The sequence below is a fragment of the Ranitomeya imitator genome, chromosome 5 (genome assembly GCF_032444005.1).
Source record: "Ranitomeya imitator isolate aRanImi1 chromosome 5, aRanImi1.pri, whole genome shotgun sequence".
Lineage (NCBI taxonomy): Eukaryota > Metazoa > Chordata > Amphibia > Anura > Dendrobatidae > Ranitomeya > Ranitomeya imitator.
This window is the reverse complement of record NC_091286.1, coordinates 387,620,081-387,641,827: the sequence shown is the minus strand read 5'-3', so window position 1 is coordinate 387,641,827 and position 21,747 is coordinate 387,620,081. Positions and strand designations below refer to the sequence as shown.

The 21,747-nt window shown below is 40.2% G+C and overlaps 1 protein-coding gene across 1 annotated transcript in view; it reads right to left on the bottom strand.

Moving 5' to 3' along the window:
- Window positions 1-21,747, bottom strand: part of GCM1 (glial cells missing transcription factor 1) — a 156,146-nt gene that overhangs the window by 58,315 nt on the left and 76,084 nt on the right. Inside the window, exons 2-3 of the mRNA XM_069726794.1 lie at window positions 3,349-3,601; window positions 2,324-2,436 (exon numbers count right to left, since the gene is read on the bottom strand). Coding sequence (XP_069582895.1) covers window positions 2,324-2,436; window positions 3,349-3,601 — 366 coding nt within the window. The remainder of the gene's footprint in view (window positions 1-2,323; window positions 2,437-3,348; window positions 3,602-21,747) is intronic.

Sequence of the window (21,747 nt, the reverse complement as noted above, 5' to 3'; positions counted from 1 at the left end):
CATTAGTCCTCAAACTATATAACGGCCCTTGCATTAGTCCTCAAACTATATAATGGCCCTTGCATTAGTCCCCAAACTGTATAATGGCCCTTGCATTAGTCCCCAAACTGTATAATGGCCCTTGCATTAGTCCTCAAACTATATAATGGCCCTTGCATTAGTCCCCAAACTGTATAATGGCCCTTGCATTAGTCCCCAAACTGTATAATGGCCCTTGCATTAGTCCTCAAACTATGTAATGATCCCTGCTTTAGTCCAGAGCTGTATAATGACCCCCATATTAGTCCCCAAGTTGTATAATGGCCCCAACATTAGTCCCCAAGCTGTATAATGGTCCCCATATTAGTCACCAAACTGTACAATGGCCCCTGCATTAGTCCACATTTGTCCTCCAGCTGTATAATGGCCTCTGCATTGGTCTCCAAGCTGTATAATGGCCCAGCATTAGTCCTCCAGCTGTATAATGGCGATCGCATTAGTTACCAAAGTGTATAATGGCCTCCACATTGGCCCTTAAGCTGTATAATAGCGACCACATTGGTCACAAAGCTGTATAATGGCACCTGCATTAGTCCCCAAGCTGTATAATGGCCATTGCATTAGTCCCTAAAATGTATGAGGGCCTCCACACTGTTTTAGGGTCCTCCACATGATCTATGTGGGTTCCCCATTGTCTATGATGCTCCAACATCACACAAGTTTTATAAAAAAAAAATGCTCACCTAACCCTGGATCCCGACTAGTCCAGCGGCAAGGCAGCGCGCTGTTATATTGCAGGCACAGAATGTCAGAGTCCTGGTGGGATGCAAAAACGTCACCGCACAAGCACTCTGATATTTTGTGCGTGCATTGGTACCTCGGCATTTCTGTAGACTGCAGGCTTAAAGCAACCTGTGGTCTACAGAATAGAAAGCAATAGTGCGGGGAGACCATGTCTCTGCTCTACCGCAGGGGTGAACTGTAACAGTGTACTGTGCATGCTGAACAGTTAAGGGTAGCGTAACTCCATGTGGGCGTTTCTGAATGCGGGGCATACCCCCTCTGCCCCCCGGTAGATATGCCACTGGTATGTGCATTACTTTGGTAAATGAAACTTCTGTGCTTGATGACACCAAATCTTTCTTCAGATCTTTTGCAATCACTTGAGTGTATTTGACCACCTGCCTCCTCGGGAATCTGGTGGATTCCTTTTTCTGCCACACCCAGGTAGTGTAGCCAGTGTTCCTTTCACCTTGAACTTGTGAACTATTCTATCAACTCTGTCTTGGAACATTCAATGCCCTTTCTATATTTTTTGGATAAGTTTCTTGTTTGTGCAATACAATAATATAATTTAACTTTTTGTCCACTCCTGACAACCCAAGAATACTAGTGAACTGGAAGCCATGAGCAATAGGCCAAGATTATGGAACACTGCCATAAGGTGGTATTTGTCTGTACATCACATTTGCAGCATGTTATAACTGCCAAAATACTAAAGAACTCATGACAGAGGGTTGACTAATTCTTAGAGTGGAGTAGTAATTAAAATTGGCATTTTGTGTTGCATTTCCAATTGCTATATTAGTTATTTTGAGATATTTAAATTGTTCTTGTTTTAACAGTTTATTGCAAAAAGCCGAAAGTTTGTAAATGTTGCTAATAAGTCTAATTTACAATGGGGGTTAAATACAATGCAATTTTGATTGCAACTGTATATACAGTAGATGAACAATTGAATATGTTGAATTTCAACATGCTTAATACTGCGTTCCAGTGCCGACTGGCCTTCTGGCAATTCATGCGAATGCCAGATGGGCTAGTTCGGCAGTGGCCAGATTTGTCAGTTGACCAGTCCGGCCTTGGCACGCAGCATTAAGCATGTTGAAATTAAATTGTTTGTCATTTACTATATATACAATTGCAATCAAAATTATTTCACTCCATTGCAAATTAGTCTTATTACTAGCAACATTTACAAACTTAGTGCTGTTTGCAATAAACTAATACAACAAGAATGCAATGAAAACCCATGATCTTTGTCATGTGGGATATCTCTCTCCCTCCCACTTCACGATAAGTGGTTATTAAAGATGAGTGAATCGATTCAAATGACCCTAATCTTATAGCCTTAGACAAGAGCCCTGCAAACTACCTCCCAACTGCTGGCACACACAGTACTTTTTTTTTTATTAGCTGGCATTGTTGTGGCATGATGCACACACAATGTCACGCTAGTCTGAGGATCCTGGCAGATAGGAGGACGTTTTCAATTCGTTCATCTCTGTTGCACATACTGTACATTGTAAGTACATGCCACATGAAAATTTGGTTTGTCACTAACCTGAAAATATATGAATGGACCTTCATGTCTCCAAAAGTTGGTAACTGGAAATCCACCATGGCCACGACATGACACTAATTTCAATGATCCTTTACAGTTTGGGCATAGTTTACCTAGAAGATTTAGACATTTTATGTATGCTACTCTGCATTGAGCTAAATAACATTGATATCCTGTCAATAAATCATATCCATTTTCAACCCTGGGGTTTTCTCCAGGAAAGCTGATATCTATGGACTGGGGTATGGATATGGAGTATGGTGTGTGTGTGTGTGTGTGTTTTTTTTTTTACAAAAGCTAGAAAACCCATTATGAATGAGACCTATAGCAAAATTGAACTTTCCTACAAATTAATACAATTTCAAACAGACGAGAAGTCCATGAAAACCAAAAATATTTGTACAATTTCATGGACTAAAATAATTATTTATGTGTTTAACACATCATAAAATGTCTGATAAAGTTTGGTTCTGTGCCTCCAACCTGAGGTCTAAAGGTTATGGCGAAAGCTGTAGCAGCAATCCATCTGGTTAAACCTAGGGTTGCTAAAGGAGTTATCCAATAATCAACATGCATCACTTACCGATAAAATTACTAAGAGTGGTCGTTGTATAATCTTATTAACACTAAATTTATACAGGGTTCTATTTTACCCCTGTTCTCAGGATCCTGGGGTCTCCACCCCTTAGCTTCAATTGATCATACATTTATCTATCCTGTGGATAAGAGATAATTTTTTATTTTATTATAGTTTATCATACAAGTGAACTTAATTTTAAAGGGGTTGTACTTTACTGCATGGTGAATTTCACCGAAAACCTCCCCACAATTGTTACCTCTATTGTCTCTGCATCAGTAATAGAATCTGTTTTATTGGTTTTGCTCATCTTAATGAAATGTTCATGCTAATTGTTCTCTAGGTTAAAATTTAAATTTGAAAATATAGTCTATAATTAGGATTCCTGGTCATCAGACTTCGTTAGCTTGCAGCAATAGTAACAGTCCCTGTGAGTATCTGAACTTACTTTGCTGCTTTTGTCGAGCTTTGTCACATATGGCAGGCCTTAGGTATATCTTTCTGCCATCTGCTGTCGTACAGTCGTTGCTGCAGACTAAGACACCAAGACATGACTTCTTCAAGATTCGTGAATTATGATTATTGGTATTTCGCATTGCCCAACCACTCAGGTGTCTCTGTGCATTTTTGTCTGTAGAACTATAAATATGTTTCACGTAAGAATCTGGCCACTCTTGGAACCAATCTGATTTCTCCAAATCCTGGAAAGAAGAATAAATAATATAATACGCTTATTAAACTAACATGAGTTACTTGCTCAGAGGTGACAATATCATCTTACAATTCAAGGTTAAAAGAAAATCCACAAGATTGGAGTTAATGGTGTGGCAATCGCGCATCTGGCCATTAATTAATACCAATTAAATATCAAAATAATTAATATCAGTGTTCTACCATTTCAATTAAAGAAAGTGATAAGCACAAAGAACTGGTTAGGCCAGTTTCCTAAAGGATAAAGTTGACCATCAAGACAGACAAGTTGTGTCCAGCCTGAACCTCCTTTCTGTGCTGTTACACTGATAGAGTTGATAAGAAAGGGTGGATGGGTGCCTCTCCCAATTCATTGTACTAAAAGACTCGTCTCCGGTAACATATTGTCACTGCTCAGGAATTGCAGTGTCACGCCTCTCAGATAATTCAGAGTCACTAGTCTCAGGCATTTCAATGTGACTCCTCTCTAGGTCACTCCTCTCTAGGTTTCACAAGCTTTAGGTTTATATATAAACCACCTTTATCAGGCACAACTGGGAGACATTCAGTTAGGCTACTTTCACACATCAGGTTTTTTGTGGCTAAATCTGGCTAATGTTGTAAAAAAACGGATCCGACTTTTTTGCGAAAAACTGATGCGCTGGATCCGTTTTTTAGCCAGATCCGGTCTTCCTTAATGCACATGTATTTTTTGTGTTCCTGGTTCCAGAAGAGAGAGAGAGAGAGAGAGACCGAGACCAGGATGGAAAATCTCAATGATTTGCATGGAAAATACTGTGAAAACCTGATCAGGACGCCGGATTCTTCTTTCACACCTCCGTTTCATCTGTTTTTGTCCGATTCCGTCACTGTGCGGACAAAAAACGTTGCAGAGGACGTTTTGTCCGTCCGCCGGAAAATACTATTTGGACGGATCCGGAAAAAAAACCGGATGAAACGTGTGGCTATCAGGCACAATCCGGCGCTAATACAACTCTATGGGAAAAAAACGGATCCAGCGTAAAAAAAATGGATCTGTTTTTTTTTTTTTTTTTTTAAATTGCCGGATTGTGCCTGGAACAAAAAGCCTGATGTGTGAAAGTAGCCTCATTCAGGACCCAGTCCCTCTTCCCTCAGTTGCCTTAAAGCCTCACCTGTTCTACAAAAATTAAAGGGAACCTGTCACCCCGTTTTTTGAGATTGAGATATAAATACTGTTAAATAGGGCCTGCGCTGTGCGTTACTATAGTGTATGTAGTGTACCCTGATTCCCCACCTGCGCTGTGCAATACATTACCAAAGTCGCCGTTTTCGCCTGTCAATCAGGCTGGTCAGGTCGGGTGGGCGTGTTCACAGCGCTGTTTCTTCCTCAGCTTTACGTTGGTGGCGTAGTGGTGTCCGCACGTTGAGGTGACTAATCCACTGTGGGCACGTGAACAAGGAGCGCGCGATCTGCGCTATCACCGCCTGTCATCGGTGGGGGCGGCCATCTTCCTGGGGCCGCGCGTGCGCAGATGTAGTTCTCTGCTGCACGGGGCTTCAGGAAAATGGCCGCGGGATGACGCGCGTGCGCACAAGAGATCGCGGCGGCCATTTTCCCAAAGCCGAGTTTGCATCTCGGCTTTGGGAAAATGGCCGCCGCGATCTCTTGTGCGCACGCGCGTCATCCCGCGGCCATTTTCCTGAAGCCCTGTGCAGCAGAGCACTACATCTGCGCACGCGCGGCCCCAGGAAGATGGCCGCCTCCACCGATGACAGGGGGTGATAGCGCAGATCGCGCGCTCCTTGTTCACGTGCCCACAGTGGATTAGTCACCTCAACGTGCGGACACCACTACGCCACCAACGTAAAGCTGAGGAAGAAACAGCGCTGTGAACACGCCCACCCGACCTGACCAGCCTGATTGACAGGCGAAAACGGCGACTTTGGTAATGTATTGCGCAGCGTAGGTGGGGAATCAGGGTACACTACATACACTATAGTAACGCACAGCGCAGGCCCTATTTAACAGTATTTATATCTCAATCTCAAAAAACGGGGTGACAGGTTCCCTTTAAAAAAAAGAAGGTAGAATCATAGAATGGTAGCGTTGGAAGAGACCTCCTGGGTCATCTGGTCCAACCCTCTTCGGGATTCACATAGAATCATAGAATGGTTGGGACCTCATGTAATTAAAGCATAAAAAATACTTACCTTTACAATATGTTGGAAAAAGATTACATTTTCTTGTGGGCATTAAAGTGGTATTCCCATCTTCAAGATCATATCTCAATATGAAGTAGGTATAATAATAATAATAATAATAATAATAATAGCAAATACCTCCAATTAGCTAATCAGAAGAACTCTACTACATTTCTATGTGGCTTTCCCCATATGCAGGGCATTGCAGTAGCTTAGCCATCCACCCATGTTTATGACCGCTAGCAACTAACTGTCAATATTTGAATGATTGTAACCATGGATACCTAACCTCCAGGAATGCCCTGCACATGGGGTAAGCACCGTAGCTAATCAGAAGTACTATGCTACATTTCTAATTGGAGGTACTTTTTGATATTATTATTGTTACACATAGTAGATTGTTATGAACTGGTGGTTTAGGAGCAACATGGGACGAGCTCTGAAGGAGGTGGTACCTGTACTGACCGCAGTCCCTAAGCTCAACACAACACTAGAAGTAGCCGTGGGATGCTCCTGTCACTCCCTAGGCACCTCGTCACAGCCTGAGAATTAACTAACCCTAAAGATAGAAACAGGAAAACTATCTTGCCTCCGAGAAAATCCCCAAAGGATAGATAGCCTCCCACAAGTAATGACTGAGTGGAGAGGGAAAAGACATACACAGAATGAAACCAGGATGTAGCACAGGAGGCCAGTCTAGCTAGATAGATAGGACAGGATAGAATACTGTGCGGTCAGTATTAAAAACTACAAAAATCCACACAGAGTTTACAAAAATCTCCACACCTGACTAAAGGTGTGGAGGGTAAATCTGCTTCCCAGAGCTTCCAGCTTTAACTGAATTAATCCATACTGACAAGCTGGACAAAACATAGAATGCACAGAACGAATAAGTCCACAACATGTGGACAGAAAAGAGCAAAGCAAGGACTTATCTTTGCTGAACTGGTCAGGATATCAGGGAAATCCAAGCAAAGATGTGAATCCAACCAGGAACCATTGACAAGTGGCACTGGCTGAAGGGAAGAGCCAGGCATAAATAGCCAAGCAGAAAGACAAGTGGAAGCAGCTGCAGACTGCTAAATCCAAGGAGCAGCCATACCACTTACAACCACCGGAGGGAGCCCAAGAGCGGAATTCACAACAGTAGATATTGGGATAGGATCTTGGAGACGGGAATACCCATTTAATATAAGGATTTCCTAACTTTCAATCAACAGGAGATGTTAAGGGAAAAAAGAATCAGGCTTGCTGGATTTTAATATGCTTTATTGTTTGATTTTGTGGGAGAGAATTCACCAAACTGCCAACTCAAGCAAGCATGCCCTTTTATTTATTTCTTTTTATTTTTTTCACTATTTAAAATCAGATACTGATATTTTTCTCTAAGCTATTTCAGTTTTCTAATGGTAGGTTTCATTATTCTACTGTTTGCACATGATTATTGGGGTGTTCTTCTTGCCTGAGTAGCTATTATTAGCATTCATAGAAATGCTTTAAAACAGCTACATGGAAAAAGTAAACTAGATATGTTCATTGACTTCTATGGATGCATTTTTCTAGACCTGTTCTGTGACTAATCCCGAGGTTGTTGTACAGGGAGAAAATGATCTTTATTCTCTCCGCCAGCATTCGGTATGCTCTGAGTATACATGCCCCTGGCCTTGACTGACAGCCGCAATGTAGAGCCATTGTCAGTCAGGGCCGAGGTGACTGAACCAGTGGCAGCGCCGCCACCCATGACTGAATATCGAATGCTGGTGGGGAGACTAAAGATCATTTTCCCGCTGCTGCGAACAGGCGCTGGACAGCATCATAACGCTGTTAACCTGCACATATGCAGTTAATCTACAGGTTAACAGCGTTATTTCTGTTGACAGGTTCCCTTTCAAGCCTGCTTTGTTAACTATCCCTCAACCCTCAATCTACTAAAATGCTTGTGCATGCCCTCATCATCTCCCGCCTCAACTACTGCAACATCCATTTCTGCGGCCTCCCTGCTAACACCCTTGCACCTCTCCAGTCCATCCTTAACTCTGCTGCCTGACTAATTCATCTCTCTCCTCGCTACTCCTCCGCTTCTCTCCTCTGTAAATCTCTTCACTGGCTCCCATTCCCTCAGCGTATCCAGTTCAAATTACTAATACTGACCTACAAAGCCATCCATAACCTGTCTCCTCCATATATCTCTGAACTAATCTCCCGATATCTTCCCTCACGTAATCTCCGGTCCTCCCAAGACCTCCTTCTCTCCTCCACACTTATTCACTCCTCACCCAACCGCCTCCAAGACTTCTCCCGAATATCCCCCATTCTCTGGAATTCTTTGCCCCAACGCATCCGACTATCAGCCACATTCGGATCCTTCAGACATCACCTGAAAACCCACCTCTTCAGGAAAGCCTACAGCCTGCACTGACATCGTTGCCTCCTCACCACTACCAGAGCTACCGCCTCACCAACACCGGAGCTCCTACAACCCTCAACCTACTGTCTCCTTCCCCATAATCCAGTAGAATGGAAGCCCGCAAGGGCAGGGTCGTCACCCCTCTGTATCAGTCCGTGATTGTTAGTTTGTTTACTGTAAGGCCACTCAGCGTATGAAAATACGGTCCGTATATTACGGCCGTAATACGCTGAAAAGTCCCGAAAATAGTGGTCCGTAGGTCCTCCGTAGGCAAAGTGTTTCAGCGTTTTTTGCGCATGGCATCCTCCGTATGCAATCCGTATGTCATCCGTACTGCGTGTTTTTATCACAGGCTTGCAAAACCGACATACGGCTATACAAGGGATCCATGTGTAAAAAAAACAAAAAAAACATATATACTGTGTATATATATATATATCACAAAAACAGGCAGCACTCCATATTCTTAAGGCAATATGCAGGTGTTTATTGAGCCCACATCTCCATGCAACGTTTCGGCTCCAACTGAGCCTTTCTCAAGCAGTGAACAAACATTTTTGACACATATATATAGGGATATAACCCTACCATCCCCTAAGTACAGCCAATCAGTAAAACTCATTAGAATACATATGATTACAATATAAAGTGTATTAGTGCCAGCTTTGTACTATTAAAAACCTCATAGGACAATTCCTATACACAGGGACCATCTATTATAAACTATCATACCTTTGGAGAGACATATCCATTAATGGAGGAAACAGCGTGTAGTCAGCGTACCCTAGCTTCTAATGCGCATGTCAGAGCGCTGCTACATGCATCACGATCACACATCCTGTAGGAGGCCAATCACAAACGCTAACGTGTGTCTGACGCAATGCGCCTGCGCACTGGCGCTCGACCTCTCCATCTTGGTTGGGGAAACACAGAATGCCACTAGATTACTGCGCATGCCATAGCGCTTCTGCGTGCCACACACTCACGTGTCGGATGGAAAACCAATCCGGAACGCTACTTCACATTTGGCGTCATGCGCACTAGCGCTCTGCATTATCATCCCGATTAAGGAGTTATATCCGTAACTCCATAGTAAACTAGCGCATGCGCATTTACACCTTTCATTGTGTTGTGTTCATTGTATAAATATTCACACAGTATCCGGCTTAATCCGTATAACACCTTATGGTTCATAGAGGCTATATTCCTCCTTAAGTGCCATCTGGACTCATATATGTAGTGCATATTCCTGCTTTGACCCACCAGAGGATGTCTTCATTCAGACATTCACCTGGTACTCATACAGTGTCTAGAGGGTGCGCTTCCCCCCTCCGGGAAGAGCGCCACCGTTCATGACCCCTGTATAGCAGTAGCACTCTAGTCCTGGCTAATAAGAACACAGGTGATTATGATACTGTAGTACACAAATAAACATATTGCAACTAGCCCCTTCTGGCCTCCCTATCAACCATGAAAAAAAACATATACGAGCAGAGTAATAATTATCGGAATATTTATTAATTGGCCTCCCATTATCCATGTGCATGATACATCAAACTCTTCTAGAATATTAGATAGATAGTATGATTTTTAATAATGAATAAATGTTAGAAATTTTAGAAAACTATAAATCCGTTCATCCACAAGTTATGTCTCTCCAATTAGGCTTTACCATTATAAATAACGGCAACAGTACCTGGACAAAAAATATAAAAAATAAAATTAGGAACATACTCGAAAAATAAGCATTCCCAAATATAAAACAATACCAGAATTTTTTGACTACAACGGTTTAGTATGAAAACATCATCTTATATTACAGTATGCAATTTAAAATCTACATTGAGACCCATAGGCCTAAGTGTATTTAACCTATAGATCCACATAAGTTCTTTTTTACGGAGACGGGTTATCCTGTGAGTTTGCTGGAGTCAACAAGGAGTAAAGTATTAAAGAAAAATAGGAGAGAACTCATCCAGAACAAGACAAAAAATAGGTGTGAAATTAAAAGAGTGCCATTTGTGACTACGTATGGCGAGGAGAGCAAGGAAGTGTGATTAGTAAACATTGGGGGATGTTGGGTAGTTGTCTACCTGGCGTTAAAGAATTACAATTACCACCACTATATTCGTACAGGCGGAGTAAAAATATTAAAGATTATTTAATTAAGTCTGACAACCAGCAGAGGGTGCCCTCTTATGATCTCGAGCCAGGGAGCTTTCTAGGAAAGTTCCCACGATCTAGGAACAACCAGCAGAGGGCGCCTCACCGCAAATGCAGGTAAATATAGGTCAATGACCTACTTTACCTACATTCTCCGGGGTTTTGCAGACATGAGCTGCTGCATTAGCAAAGCTCGTGGCTGCAAAATATTTTAACCCCTTCAGATGGATTTACATCGTTGGACGTTACAGATCTGCGGAAGGTAAGGATATTGTTGGTTTATTATGTTTTTTTTGTTACAGAACGAGGGTCTTCAGTGAATGGATTGGGCGTTCAATAAAATATTACAACAACCTTTGTTTTTATTTCATTAAAATAATTTTTAATAAAGTGTTTGTGTATTTTTTTAACCCTTTACTAGTATTGGATTAATAATGGATAGGTGTCATAATTGACGCCTCTCCATTATTAATTTGGCTTAATGTCACCTTACAATAGCAAGGTGGCATTAACCCTTCATTACCCCATATCCCACCGCTACACGGGAATGGGAAGAGAGTGGCCAAGTGCCAGAATAGGCGCATCTTCCAAATGTGCCTTTTCTGGGGTGGCTGGGGGCAGGTGTTTTTAGCCAGGGGGGGGGGCCAATAACCATGGACCCTCTCCAGGCTATTAATATCTGCCCTCAGTCACTGGCTTTACTACTCTGGCGGAGAAAATTGTGCAGGAGCCCACGCCAATTTTTTCCGCCATTTAACCCCTTAATTTACTAGCTAGAACGGCCAAATTTTGCATAGACACACTACTAACATTAGTAGTGTGGAATATGCAAAAAAAATGGTGATATGAGATGGTTTACTGTATGTAAACCAGGTCTCATATCATGTTGGGTTTTAGGAAGGAGAAAGCAAAAGCCGGTAATTGAATTACCGGCTTTAAAGCTGTCTAGCGCTGGAAGAAATATTAATATATATACATATATGTGTCTACTGACATATATATATATATATATATATATACCTATTCTATGTGTACACATTTATTCTACCTATTCTACTGTAAGCTGTCAGTGTGATTTTACTGTACACCGCAATGAATTACCGGCTTTTCTCGCTAACGCCGCTGCGTATTTCTCGCAAGTCACACTGCTGGTCCGTGTGTAATCCGTATTTTTGGGGCTTCCATAGACTTTCATTGACATTTTATTTGCGCAATACGGTGACAAATGCAGCATGCTGCGATTTTCTACGGCCGTAGAAAGCCGTATAATACTGATCAGTTTAATACGGCAGATAGGAGCAGGGGCATAGAGAATAATTGTGCCGTATGTTTTGCGAGTTTTACGGATGTAGTTTCTGTGCTCTTACGTCCGTAAAACTCGCAAGAGTGAAGCCGGCCTAAGTGATATCTGTAATTTGTATGTAACCCCTTCTCATGTACAGCACCATGGAATCAATGGTGCTATATAAGTAAATAGTAATATAGTAAATACTGTACATTCTATATATTATTCATCCACACAAAGCAAAGAATCCTCATGAAATAAAAACAGTTGAAACATTTGAGGTGATAAAAAGGCTGTTCAAAGTCCATTGTAAACGTATATATATGAAAAGTCAGAAAAAGAAAATGTACTTTCTACCTCCTAGTTTACACTGGCTGACTCAAGGTTGTTTAATAGCCTGTTTAGACAGGCCGACATATCTTCTGGTGTACACAGAATTATTCTTAATAGACTGTTCTGTGCACATAGCTTGTCACGTTCTGTGTACACAGCTGCCAAAAATGATAATTTTTAAGCAAGCTTGAAAATAATTCCATCTATTGAAGGAGCGTTTTGCTCATTTGGAAGCTGGTTGGTAGCATGTTTACACTGCCTGATTATTGAGAAATGAGCAGCCAACGTAGAGTAGTGTTTAAAATAATAGCGGTCCAGATTAATCACTGTTTTTGGTATAAATTATATTGTCATTTGTCAAACAATTTCCCAGTTGGTGCAGTAGATTCTAAGAAAACCAAAAGACTCCAGATTCATAATCTGCATGTTTTTTAGTCTGTGTATTAGAATAATTAATTGAAAGGGGGTGTGTTCAAAATAATAGCAGTGTGGAGGTCAATCATTCTGTGAAGAAACAGGTGTCAAATAGGTGGCCCTCATTTAAGGGTGAAGTCAGGAAAGTATGTACATGCATTTCTCCTAAAAATAACAAACGGATAAATATTGGTCGTTCGAGACATTGATCGGAAGAACAGTGTACTTTGATTAAAAAGTTGATTGTAGAGACTAAAACTTAGAAGTGTAGACAAAAATAGGCTGTTCAAATAAAATGATCTCCAATGCTTTAAAATGGAAAGCCAAACCAGAGAAATGTGGAAGAAAATGGAAGACTACCATTTAAATGAATGGAGGAATAGCCAGAATGGCAAAGGCTCAGCCAATGATCAGCTCAAGGATGATCAAAGACAGTCTCAAGTTACCGGTGAATACTGACAGTTAGATGCCGATGTGAATCTAATGTCTCTTACCAAGAAGTCCCCCCCCTTCCCGCAGAGTCCCACTGTAAAAAAAAATAAAAAAACACATGTACTTTATCGGATACAATTTGCCAAAGAACACATAACTGGCCTAAAGGGAAATGGAGAAACATTTTGTGGACAGATGAAAGTAAAAGTTATTTTGGGTTCAAGGACCACAGACACTTTGTTAGACGTCCCCCAAACTCTGCATTCAAGCTACAGTACACTCTGAATACAGAGAGGCATGGTGGTTCAAGCATCAAGATACAGGCATGTTTCTCTTACTATGGTGCCGGACCTATTTACCACAAAAAAAGGAGATAATGACAGTGCCCACCGCTCACTATAGAAGTCCAGTATGCACCAAACCACAAACCGACCCCTTGTGTTAGGAATATGAAAGAAAGTAGAGGAAGTTCCAGCTGCTGGTAAAATTCTGGTATATGAATTTAATTTAATCAAAGGTTAAAAATTCCAAAGCGGGATTGCGAATAAGCTACACATTTCATACACCATTGTTCTTTGTCAAAGTTTAGTTTGGAATGACCAAGTAACAGCCTTAAATGCACAGGTGATCAATTAAAATCAACACACATGGGAAAATAATTCAACAATTAAGACTGACAAGGAGATGTGAAGAAACCAAATAAATTGTGAAAGAAAAATAAATAAAATAGAAAATAAAAAAAATGAATAAATAATCAAAAAGGGGAAGGAATACAAAAATTGTAAACTCAATAATGGTATGCAATTTAATTTCTCAGCTTAAGACCCAAAGGAATCCAAGTACCTAGATTAAAGATCCAGAAAGCTTCTCTCACAAATAAGCATCTTTGCATATTACCGCCTCAATCGGGTCTATTAACCTTTTCAAAACCAAAGATTTTTAAATGGGAAATATTCCCACGGTGTGTCGATAAAATGTCTAGATGCAGAGGATATGTGCCGGGTGCTGCGATTACGGTGCCATTGATGATGTCATTAATGTGTTTGTTGATACGTATTTTTAATTTGCAGGACATGCATTTAATGTATAATTTATTGTAAACTGTGCATTAAATTGCATAAATAACATGGTCAGTATTGCAATTAATAAATTGCTTAATACCATAGTTTTTGCTATTTGTTGAATTGGAGAAAGAGAAACATTGTCTGGCAAATTTGCAAGCCCTGCATCAAGACCAGCGAAAAAATCCTATGAAATTAAGCCAAGTGTAATTGTTTGTCTTTGCTCGAGAAAAAAAAAATGGGTGAAAGATGGTTTGCTAATGAAGGCACTTTCTTTGCTATCACTGAACATCCTGGTCTGAGAATAGAAGAAAGAATGTCATCTTCTAAGAGCAAAGGTAAATGTCTCTGCACAATGTTTTTAATGCAGGGAAACTGGGGACTATATTGTGTGGAGAAAACCGGTTTGTGAGAATTATTACCAGTGTTTTGATTGGACATTTTGTATCTAAGAAGTGAAGATCGGTTTCTTTTGTGTACAATGGAGCATGCTCTTTTGAGTACCCAGGTTGGATATCCCCGTTATGCAAGTCTAAGGTCTAAATGGTTGTTTTTTAATGTACAATCAATGGGGTTGTTACAATTCCTTTTAGTACGAATGTATTCACCCTTGGGAACAGATTTATCTACATGTTTCGGGTGACTACTATGTAGCACCGCTGAAAACATCATCTTGTCCCGCAAAAAACGAGCCGCCATACAGCATCATCAGCGAAAAAAAAAAAAGTTACAGTACTCAGAATAAAACGATGAAAAAATAATTATTTTTTCTATAAAGTAGTTTTTATCATATGAAAGCGCCAAAACATAAAAAAAGATACAAATGAGATATCCCTGTAATCGTTTTGACCCGAAGAATAAAACTGCTTTTTCAATTTTACCAAACGTGGAACGGTATAAACGGTTGTTTTTTAATGTACAATCAATGGGGTTGTTACAATTCCTTTTAGTACGAATGTATTCACCAGTGGGAACAGATTTATCTACATGTTTCGGGTGACTAATTTTGTAGTGCATAATAGTATTCAGTGCCAAAGGTTTCCTGAATATATCTACTGTACCGGTGAATTTCAAATCAAAAAATGTAATTGTGGAGGAATGATAATTGACAGTGAATTGTAAATTAAATTTGTTTGCATTAATATATTTACTGAAGAGTGATATGGCAGACACATCGCCACTCCAGATAAGGAGTATATCATCGATGTATCTGCCATACAGTGGCAGAAGTTGAGTGCAACAGAAGTCAAAAAGGGATTATGTGAAGAATAAAAAAAACCCACAAAATGACATCACCAAATTTGCCAGTGAGTTGGAAAATTTAGCCCCATCCACACTCCCCTGTGTTGTAAATAATAAGAACCATTGAACAGAAAATAATAGTGTGATATAAGAAATGAAGCAGTTTGAATAATTTAATTTTGAAGGATTGAACTGTAGTTACTGTTTTTATTGAGATGAAAAATTAAAGCTTCAATTGCTATGTGTTGTGGAATGGAGGTACATAAGGAGACTACATTGCAGGTAATCCAAAATAAACTAGATGGCCACTTAATTTTAGAAAATTGATCCAAATTGTCACTGGAATCTCTGATATACCCAGGAGAGTGTTGAGCTAGAGGTTGAAGGAGAGAATCTACTGTAACCAAACACCCAACAGTTCATTTTTATTTATGTTTTAGTTCTTTTTCTTTCACAATTTATTTGGTTTCTTGGTTTCTTCACATCTACTTGTCAGTCTTAACTGTTGAATTATTTTCCCATGTGTGTTGATTTTAATTGATCACCTGTGCATTTAACCCCTTAATCCCATATGACGTACTATCCCGTCGAGGGACCTGGGACTTAATTCCCAGTGACAGAATAGTACGTCATATGCAATCGGCCGCGCTCACGGGGGAAGCGCGGCCAATCGCGGCCAGGTGTCAGCTGACTATCGCAGCTGACATCTGGCACTATGTGCCAGGAGCGGTTACGGACCGCTCCTTGCACATTAACTCCCAAAACACTGCAATCAAACATGATCGCAGCGTTCCGGGGGCATAGAGAAGCATCGCGCAGGGAGGGGGCTTCCCTGAGACCCTCAGTACAAGGCGATGTGCTCACCCTGTACCGAGCATCTCCTCCCTGCAGGCCCCGGATCCAAAATGGCCACGGGGCTACTTCCGGGTCCTGCAGGGAGGTGGCTTACAAGCGCCTGCTCAGAGCAGGCGCTGATAAGCCTGCAGCCCTGCATGTCAAATTGCTGATCTGACACAGTGCTCTGCAAAGTGTCAGATCAGCGATCTGACCCTATAGTGTGATATCCTCCCCTGGGACAACGTTATAAAGTTAAAAAAAAAATATTTAGATGTGTAAAAAAAAAAAATTCCTAAATAAAAAAAAAAATATTGTTCCCATAAATACATTTCTTTATCTAAATAATAAAAAAACAAAAAGTACACATTTAATATCGCCGCGTCCGTAACGACCCGACCTATAAAACTGTCCCACTAGTTAACCTCTTCAGTGAGCGCAGTAAAAAAAAAAAAAGGCAAAAAACAACCCTTCATCATCATACCGCCTAACAAAAAGTGGAATAACACGCGATCAAAAAGACAGATATAAATAAACATGGTACCGCTGAAAACATCATCTTGTCCCGCAAAAAACGAGCCGCCATACAGCATCATCAGCGAAAAAAAAAAAAGTTACAGTCCTCAGGATAAAGCGATGCAAAAATAATTATTTTTTCTATAAAATAGTTTTTATCGTATGAAAGTGCCAAAAACATAAGAACATTATATAAATGAGCTATCGCTGTAATCGTTCTGACCCGAAGAATAAAACTGCTTTTTCAATATTAACAAACGTGGAACGGTATAAACGCCTTCCCCCCCCAAAAGAAATTCATGAATAGCTGGTTTTTGGTCATTCTGCCTCACAAAAATCGGAATAAAAAGCGATCAAGAAATGTGATGTGCCCGAAAATGATACCAATAAAACGTCAACTTGTCCTGCAAAAAAAAAGACCTCACATGACTCTGTGGACCAAAATCTGGAAAAATTATAGCTCTCAAAATGTGGAGACGCAAAAACTATTTTTTGCAATAAACAGCGTCTTTTAGTGTGTGACAGCTGCCAATCATAAAAATCCGCTAAAATACCCACTATAAATAGTAAATCAAATCACCCTTCATCACCCCCTTAGGGAAAAATAATAAAATAAAAAAAATGTTTTTATTTCCATTTTCCCACCAGGGTTAGGGTTAGGGTTGGGGTTAGGGTTGGGGCTAGGGTTAAGGCTACAGTTAGGGTTGGGGCTAAGGTTAGGGTTAAGGCTGGGGCTAAAGTTAGGGTTGGGGCTAAAGTTAGGGTTAGGGCTACAGTTAGGGTTGGGGCTAAAGTTAGGGTTTGGATTACATTTACAGTTGGGATTAGGGTTAGGGGTGTGTCAGGGTTAGGGGTGTTGTTAGGGTTATGGTTGGGATTAGGGTTAGGAGTGTTGGAGTTAGGGTTGGGATTAGGATTAGTGGTGTGGTTGGGGTTAGGGGTATGTTTGGATTAGGGTTTCAATTAGAATTGGGGGTTTCCACTGTTTAGGCACATCAGAGCTCTCCAAACGCGACATGGCGTCTGATCTCAATTCCAGCCAATTCTGCGTTGAAAAAGTAAAACAGTGCTCCTTCCCTTCCGAGCTCTCCCGTGTGCCCAAACAGGGGTTTACCCCAACATATGGGGTATCAGCTTACTCAGGACAAATTGGACAGCAACTTTTGGGGTCCAATTTATCTTGTTACCCTTGGGAAAATAAAAATTTGGGGGGCTAAAAAACATTTTTGTGGGAAAAAAATGATTTTTTATTTTCACGGCTCTGCATTATAAACTGTAGTGAAACACTTGGGGGTTGAAAGTTCTTACAACACATCTAGATGAGTTCCAATATGGGGTCACTTTGGGGGGTTTCTACTGTTTAGGTAAATTAGGGGCTCTACAAACGCAGTGTGACGCCTGCAGACCATTCCATCTAAGTTTGCATTCCAATTGGCGCTCCTTCCCTTCCAAGCTCTGCCATGCGCCCAAACGGTGGTTCCCCCCACATATGGGGTATTAGCGTACTCAGGACAAATTGGACAACTTTTGGGGTCCAATTTCTCCTCTTACCCTTGGGAAAATACAAAACTAGGGGCTAAAAAATAAGTTTTGTGGAAAAAAAAGAATTTTTATTTTCACGGCTCTGCGTTATAAACTGTAGTGAAACACTTGGGGGTTCAAAGCTCTCACAACACATCTAGATAAGTTCCTTAGGGGGTCTAGTTTCCAAAATGGTGTCACTTGTGGGGGATTTCAATGATTAGGCACATCAGTGGCTCTCCAAACGCAACATGGCGTCCCATCTCAATTCCAGTCAATTTTGCATTGAAAAGTCAAATCACGCTCCTTCCCTTCCGAGCTCTGCCATGCACCGAAAGTGGTTTACCCCCACATATGGGGTATCAGCGTACTCAGGACAAATTGCACAACAACGTTTGGGGTCCAATTTCTTCTCTTATGCTTGGGAAAATATCATTTTTGTGAAAAAATATGATTTTTTATTTTTACAGCTCTGCATTATAAACTTCTGTGAAGCACTTGGTGGGTCAAAGTGCTCACCACACATCTAGATAAGTTCCTTAGGGGGTCTACTTTCCAAAATGGTGTCACTTGTGGGGGGTTTCATTGTTTAGGCACATCAGTGGCTTTCCAAATGTAACATGGCGTCCCATCTCAATTCCAGTCAATTTTGCATTGAAAAGTTAAATGGCGCTCCTTCCCTTCCGAGCTCTGCCATGCGCCCAAACAGTGGTTTACCCCCTCATATGGGGTATCAGCGTACTGAGGACAAATTGTGCAACAACTTTTTGGGTCCATTTTCTCCTGTTACCCTTGGTAAAATAAACAATTTGGAGCCGAAGTAAATTTTTTGTGAAAAAAAGTTACATGTTCATTTTTTTTTTAAACATTCAAAAAATTCCTGTGAAACGCCTGAAGGGTTAATAAACTTCTTGAATGCGGTTTTGAGCACCGCGAGGGGTGCAGTTTTTAGAATGGTGTCACACTTGGTTATTTTCTATCATATAGACCCCTTGAAATAACTTCAAATGTAATGTAGTTCAAATGGTATTGTAAAAATGAAAAATTGCTGGTCAACTTTTAACGCTTATAACTCCCTGACAAAAAAAAATGTTGGTTCCAAAATTGTGCCGATGTAAGGTAGACATGTGGGAAATGTTACTTATTAAGTATTTTGTGTAACATATCTCTGTGATTTAAGGGCATAAAAATTAAAAGTTGGAAAATTGCGAAATTTATCAAAACTTTCGCCAAATTTCCATTTTTTTCACAAATAAACGCAGGTAATATCAAAGAAATTTTACCACTATCATGAAGTACAACATGTCATGAGGAAACAATGTCAGAATCATCAGGATCCGTTGAAGCGTGCCAGAGTTATAACCTCATAAAGGGACAGTGGTCAGAATTGTAAAAATTGGCCCGGTCATTAACGTGCAAACCACCCATGTGGCTTAAGGGGTTAAAGCGGTTATTGGTCATTCCAAACTAAGCTTTGACAAAGATCAACTGTGTTGGGACCTATTTACCGCATTCCAGGGATGATGGACCTGTTTGAATATATTAAAATACTTGAAGATGTCATGTTGCCTTATGCTGAAGAGGATATGCCCTTGTTAACAAGACAATAACCCTAAATACACCAGTAAACGAGCAAAATCTTGGTTCCAGTCCAACAAAATTGAGGCTATGGAGTGGCCAGTCCAATCCACGGATTTTAATCCGATAGAACACTTATGGGATGACATTAAAATGCGGTTTCTGAGGCAAAGCCAACAAATGCTCAAAAATTGTGGGATTTAGTCCAGGTATCCTAGGCTGGAATAACAGTTGACAGGTGCCAGAAGTTGGTTGACTCTATGCTACATAGATGTGAAACAAATCTAAAAAAAACTGTGCATATACAACTAAATATTAGGTTAGGGTGGTTTCACACTTGCGTTTTTGTCTGCAGCGTTTTTTGCACAAAAAAAGCAGGCGTTTTTTTTCCTATATTTAACATTGAAAACGCATGCGTTTTTTGTTGTACGCGTGCATGCGTTTTTTTGCTGCATGCGTTCTTTTTCAGAAATGCAACTTGTAGTATTTTTGAGAGGCGTTTTTTTACATAAAAACGCATGCGTTTTCATGTGTTTTTTTGTGTAAAAAAATACATTGTAGTCAATGGAAACGCATGCGTTTTTAAGCACATGCGTTTGTTTGCTTTAAAAACGCATGCGTTTTTATTAAAAAAAAAACAGAAAACACACTGATATGCCACCCCCCACCATAAAGGTGATAAAGGAATCCTAACCCTAACCCTAAAGGGATCCTAACCCTACCCCTAACCCTAATCCCGTTAGGGTTAGGATCCCTTTAGGCTTAGGGGTAGGGTTAGGGTTAGGATCCCTTTAGGGTTAGGGTTATGATCCCTACCCCTAACCCTACCCCTAACCCTAACTATTTATGTTTATAGTGGGTTTTTTACTTTATTTTGATGATTGGCAGCTGTCACACATTTCTCAGCATGCGTTTAAAAAACGCAAACGCATGAAAAAACGCATGTAAACGCGTCAAAACGCTGCTTTTTTTCACCACATGCAAAAACGCATGCGTAACAAAAACGCAGCGTTTGCACGCGTTTACATGCGTTTTTTCACCATGCTTTTTTTTTTAAACGCATGCGTTTTGAAACGCAAGTGTGAAACCAGCCTTAGCTATAAAAATGTATAATAATAATAAATAATAATAATAATAATTCACAGGAATGCTAAATCCACAAAAAAATTGTGCATATTGTGAGTCTGTAAAGACAAATGCAGACACTGCTATTTTATAGAACAGCCCAATGTTCATTTTTTGTTATTTTTGGTAAAGTAGGTAAAATTTTTATACATTTCTCTTCATGTTTGAATTAGAAAACAGTGTACAATGTTCCCAATATATGAAAATAAAAACTAGTATAAAGATTTTGTGATTAACTCATCTTTTCTGTAAATGTACTCTTAAAGTGAATCTCCATCAATCATAGCATCTCATTTTTAGGTCCATAGTTCTGTGCTGGTTAATCCTATTAATGAGGATTTTTTAGAGGGCAGCACTTTTTGTTTTTCTAGTATAGAGTTCCAAATTGCTTGCATATACAAATATTTAAAAGATAACTTTCTGGCTTTCTACAGCCGCATAATATATTGTTATTGAGGGATATGTATAGACAGTATGTAGTAAGATTTCCCCTACTTTCAACTGCAGACAGCCAGGCTTCAAAATTAATACCTAGGCAGGTTATTTAGTAATGTACTGTGCCGTAGAAAGGCAGCACTAGACAGGCAATCATTGTGTGCACGCCAGTAATACATATTTTACAAGTGAAATGCCCATGCTGGTTGATTGGATCTCCTAACTAATCACATGTTCCATAGATGCATTGTACGAGAAATGTGGTTTCAAGTTACCCTGGCCAAGGAAAGACGATTGTATTTTAAATATGAGACTTGAGGACATCGTAAGTCAAGTGAAGAATCGATAAAGATAGAAATTGAAACCTCTTTGATCTGACCACCCAAATTTGCAATGAAAAATCTTCTAGAGGGAGATGTCCTCTGAAGGTTGCAGAGAATATATGTGGAGAAGATAGGGGAATCTGTCACAGATCATGTCAAAGGGGCTATATGCACCAGAAACACGTTGGAGGTGTTTCGGTTTTGGTCGGTAAAGGATGTTTGGCAGAATTTTTAATATGAATTAATAAAAGTTCAAATTTTTATGTGTGTAGCTGGATCTATCCTTACTTTATCTGTCTTTCCA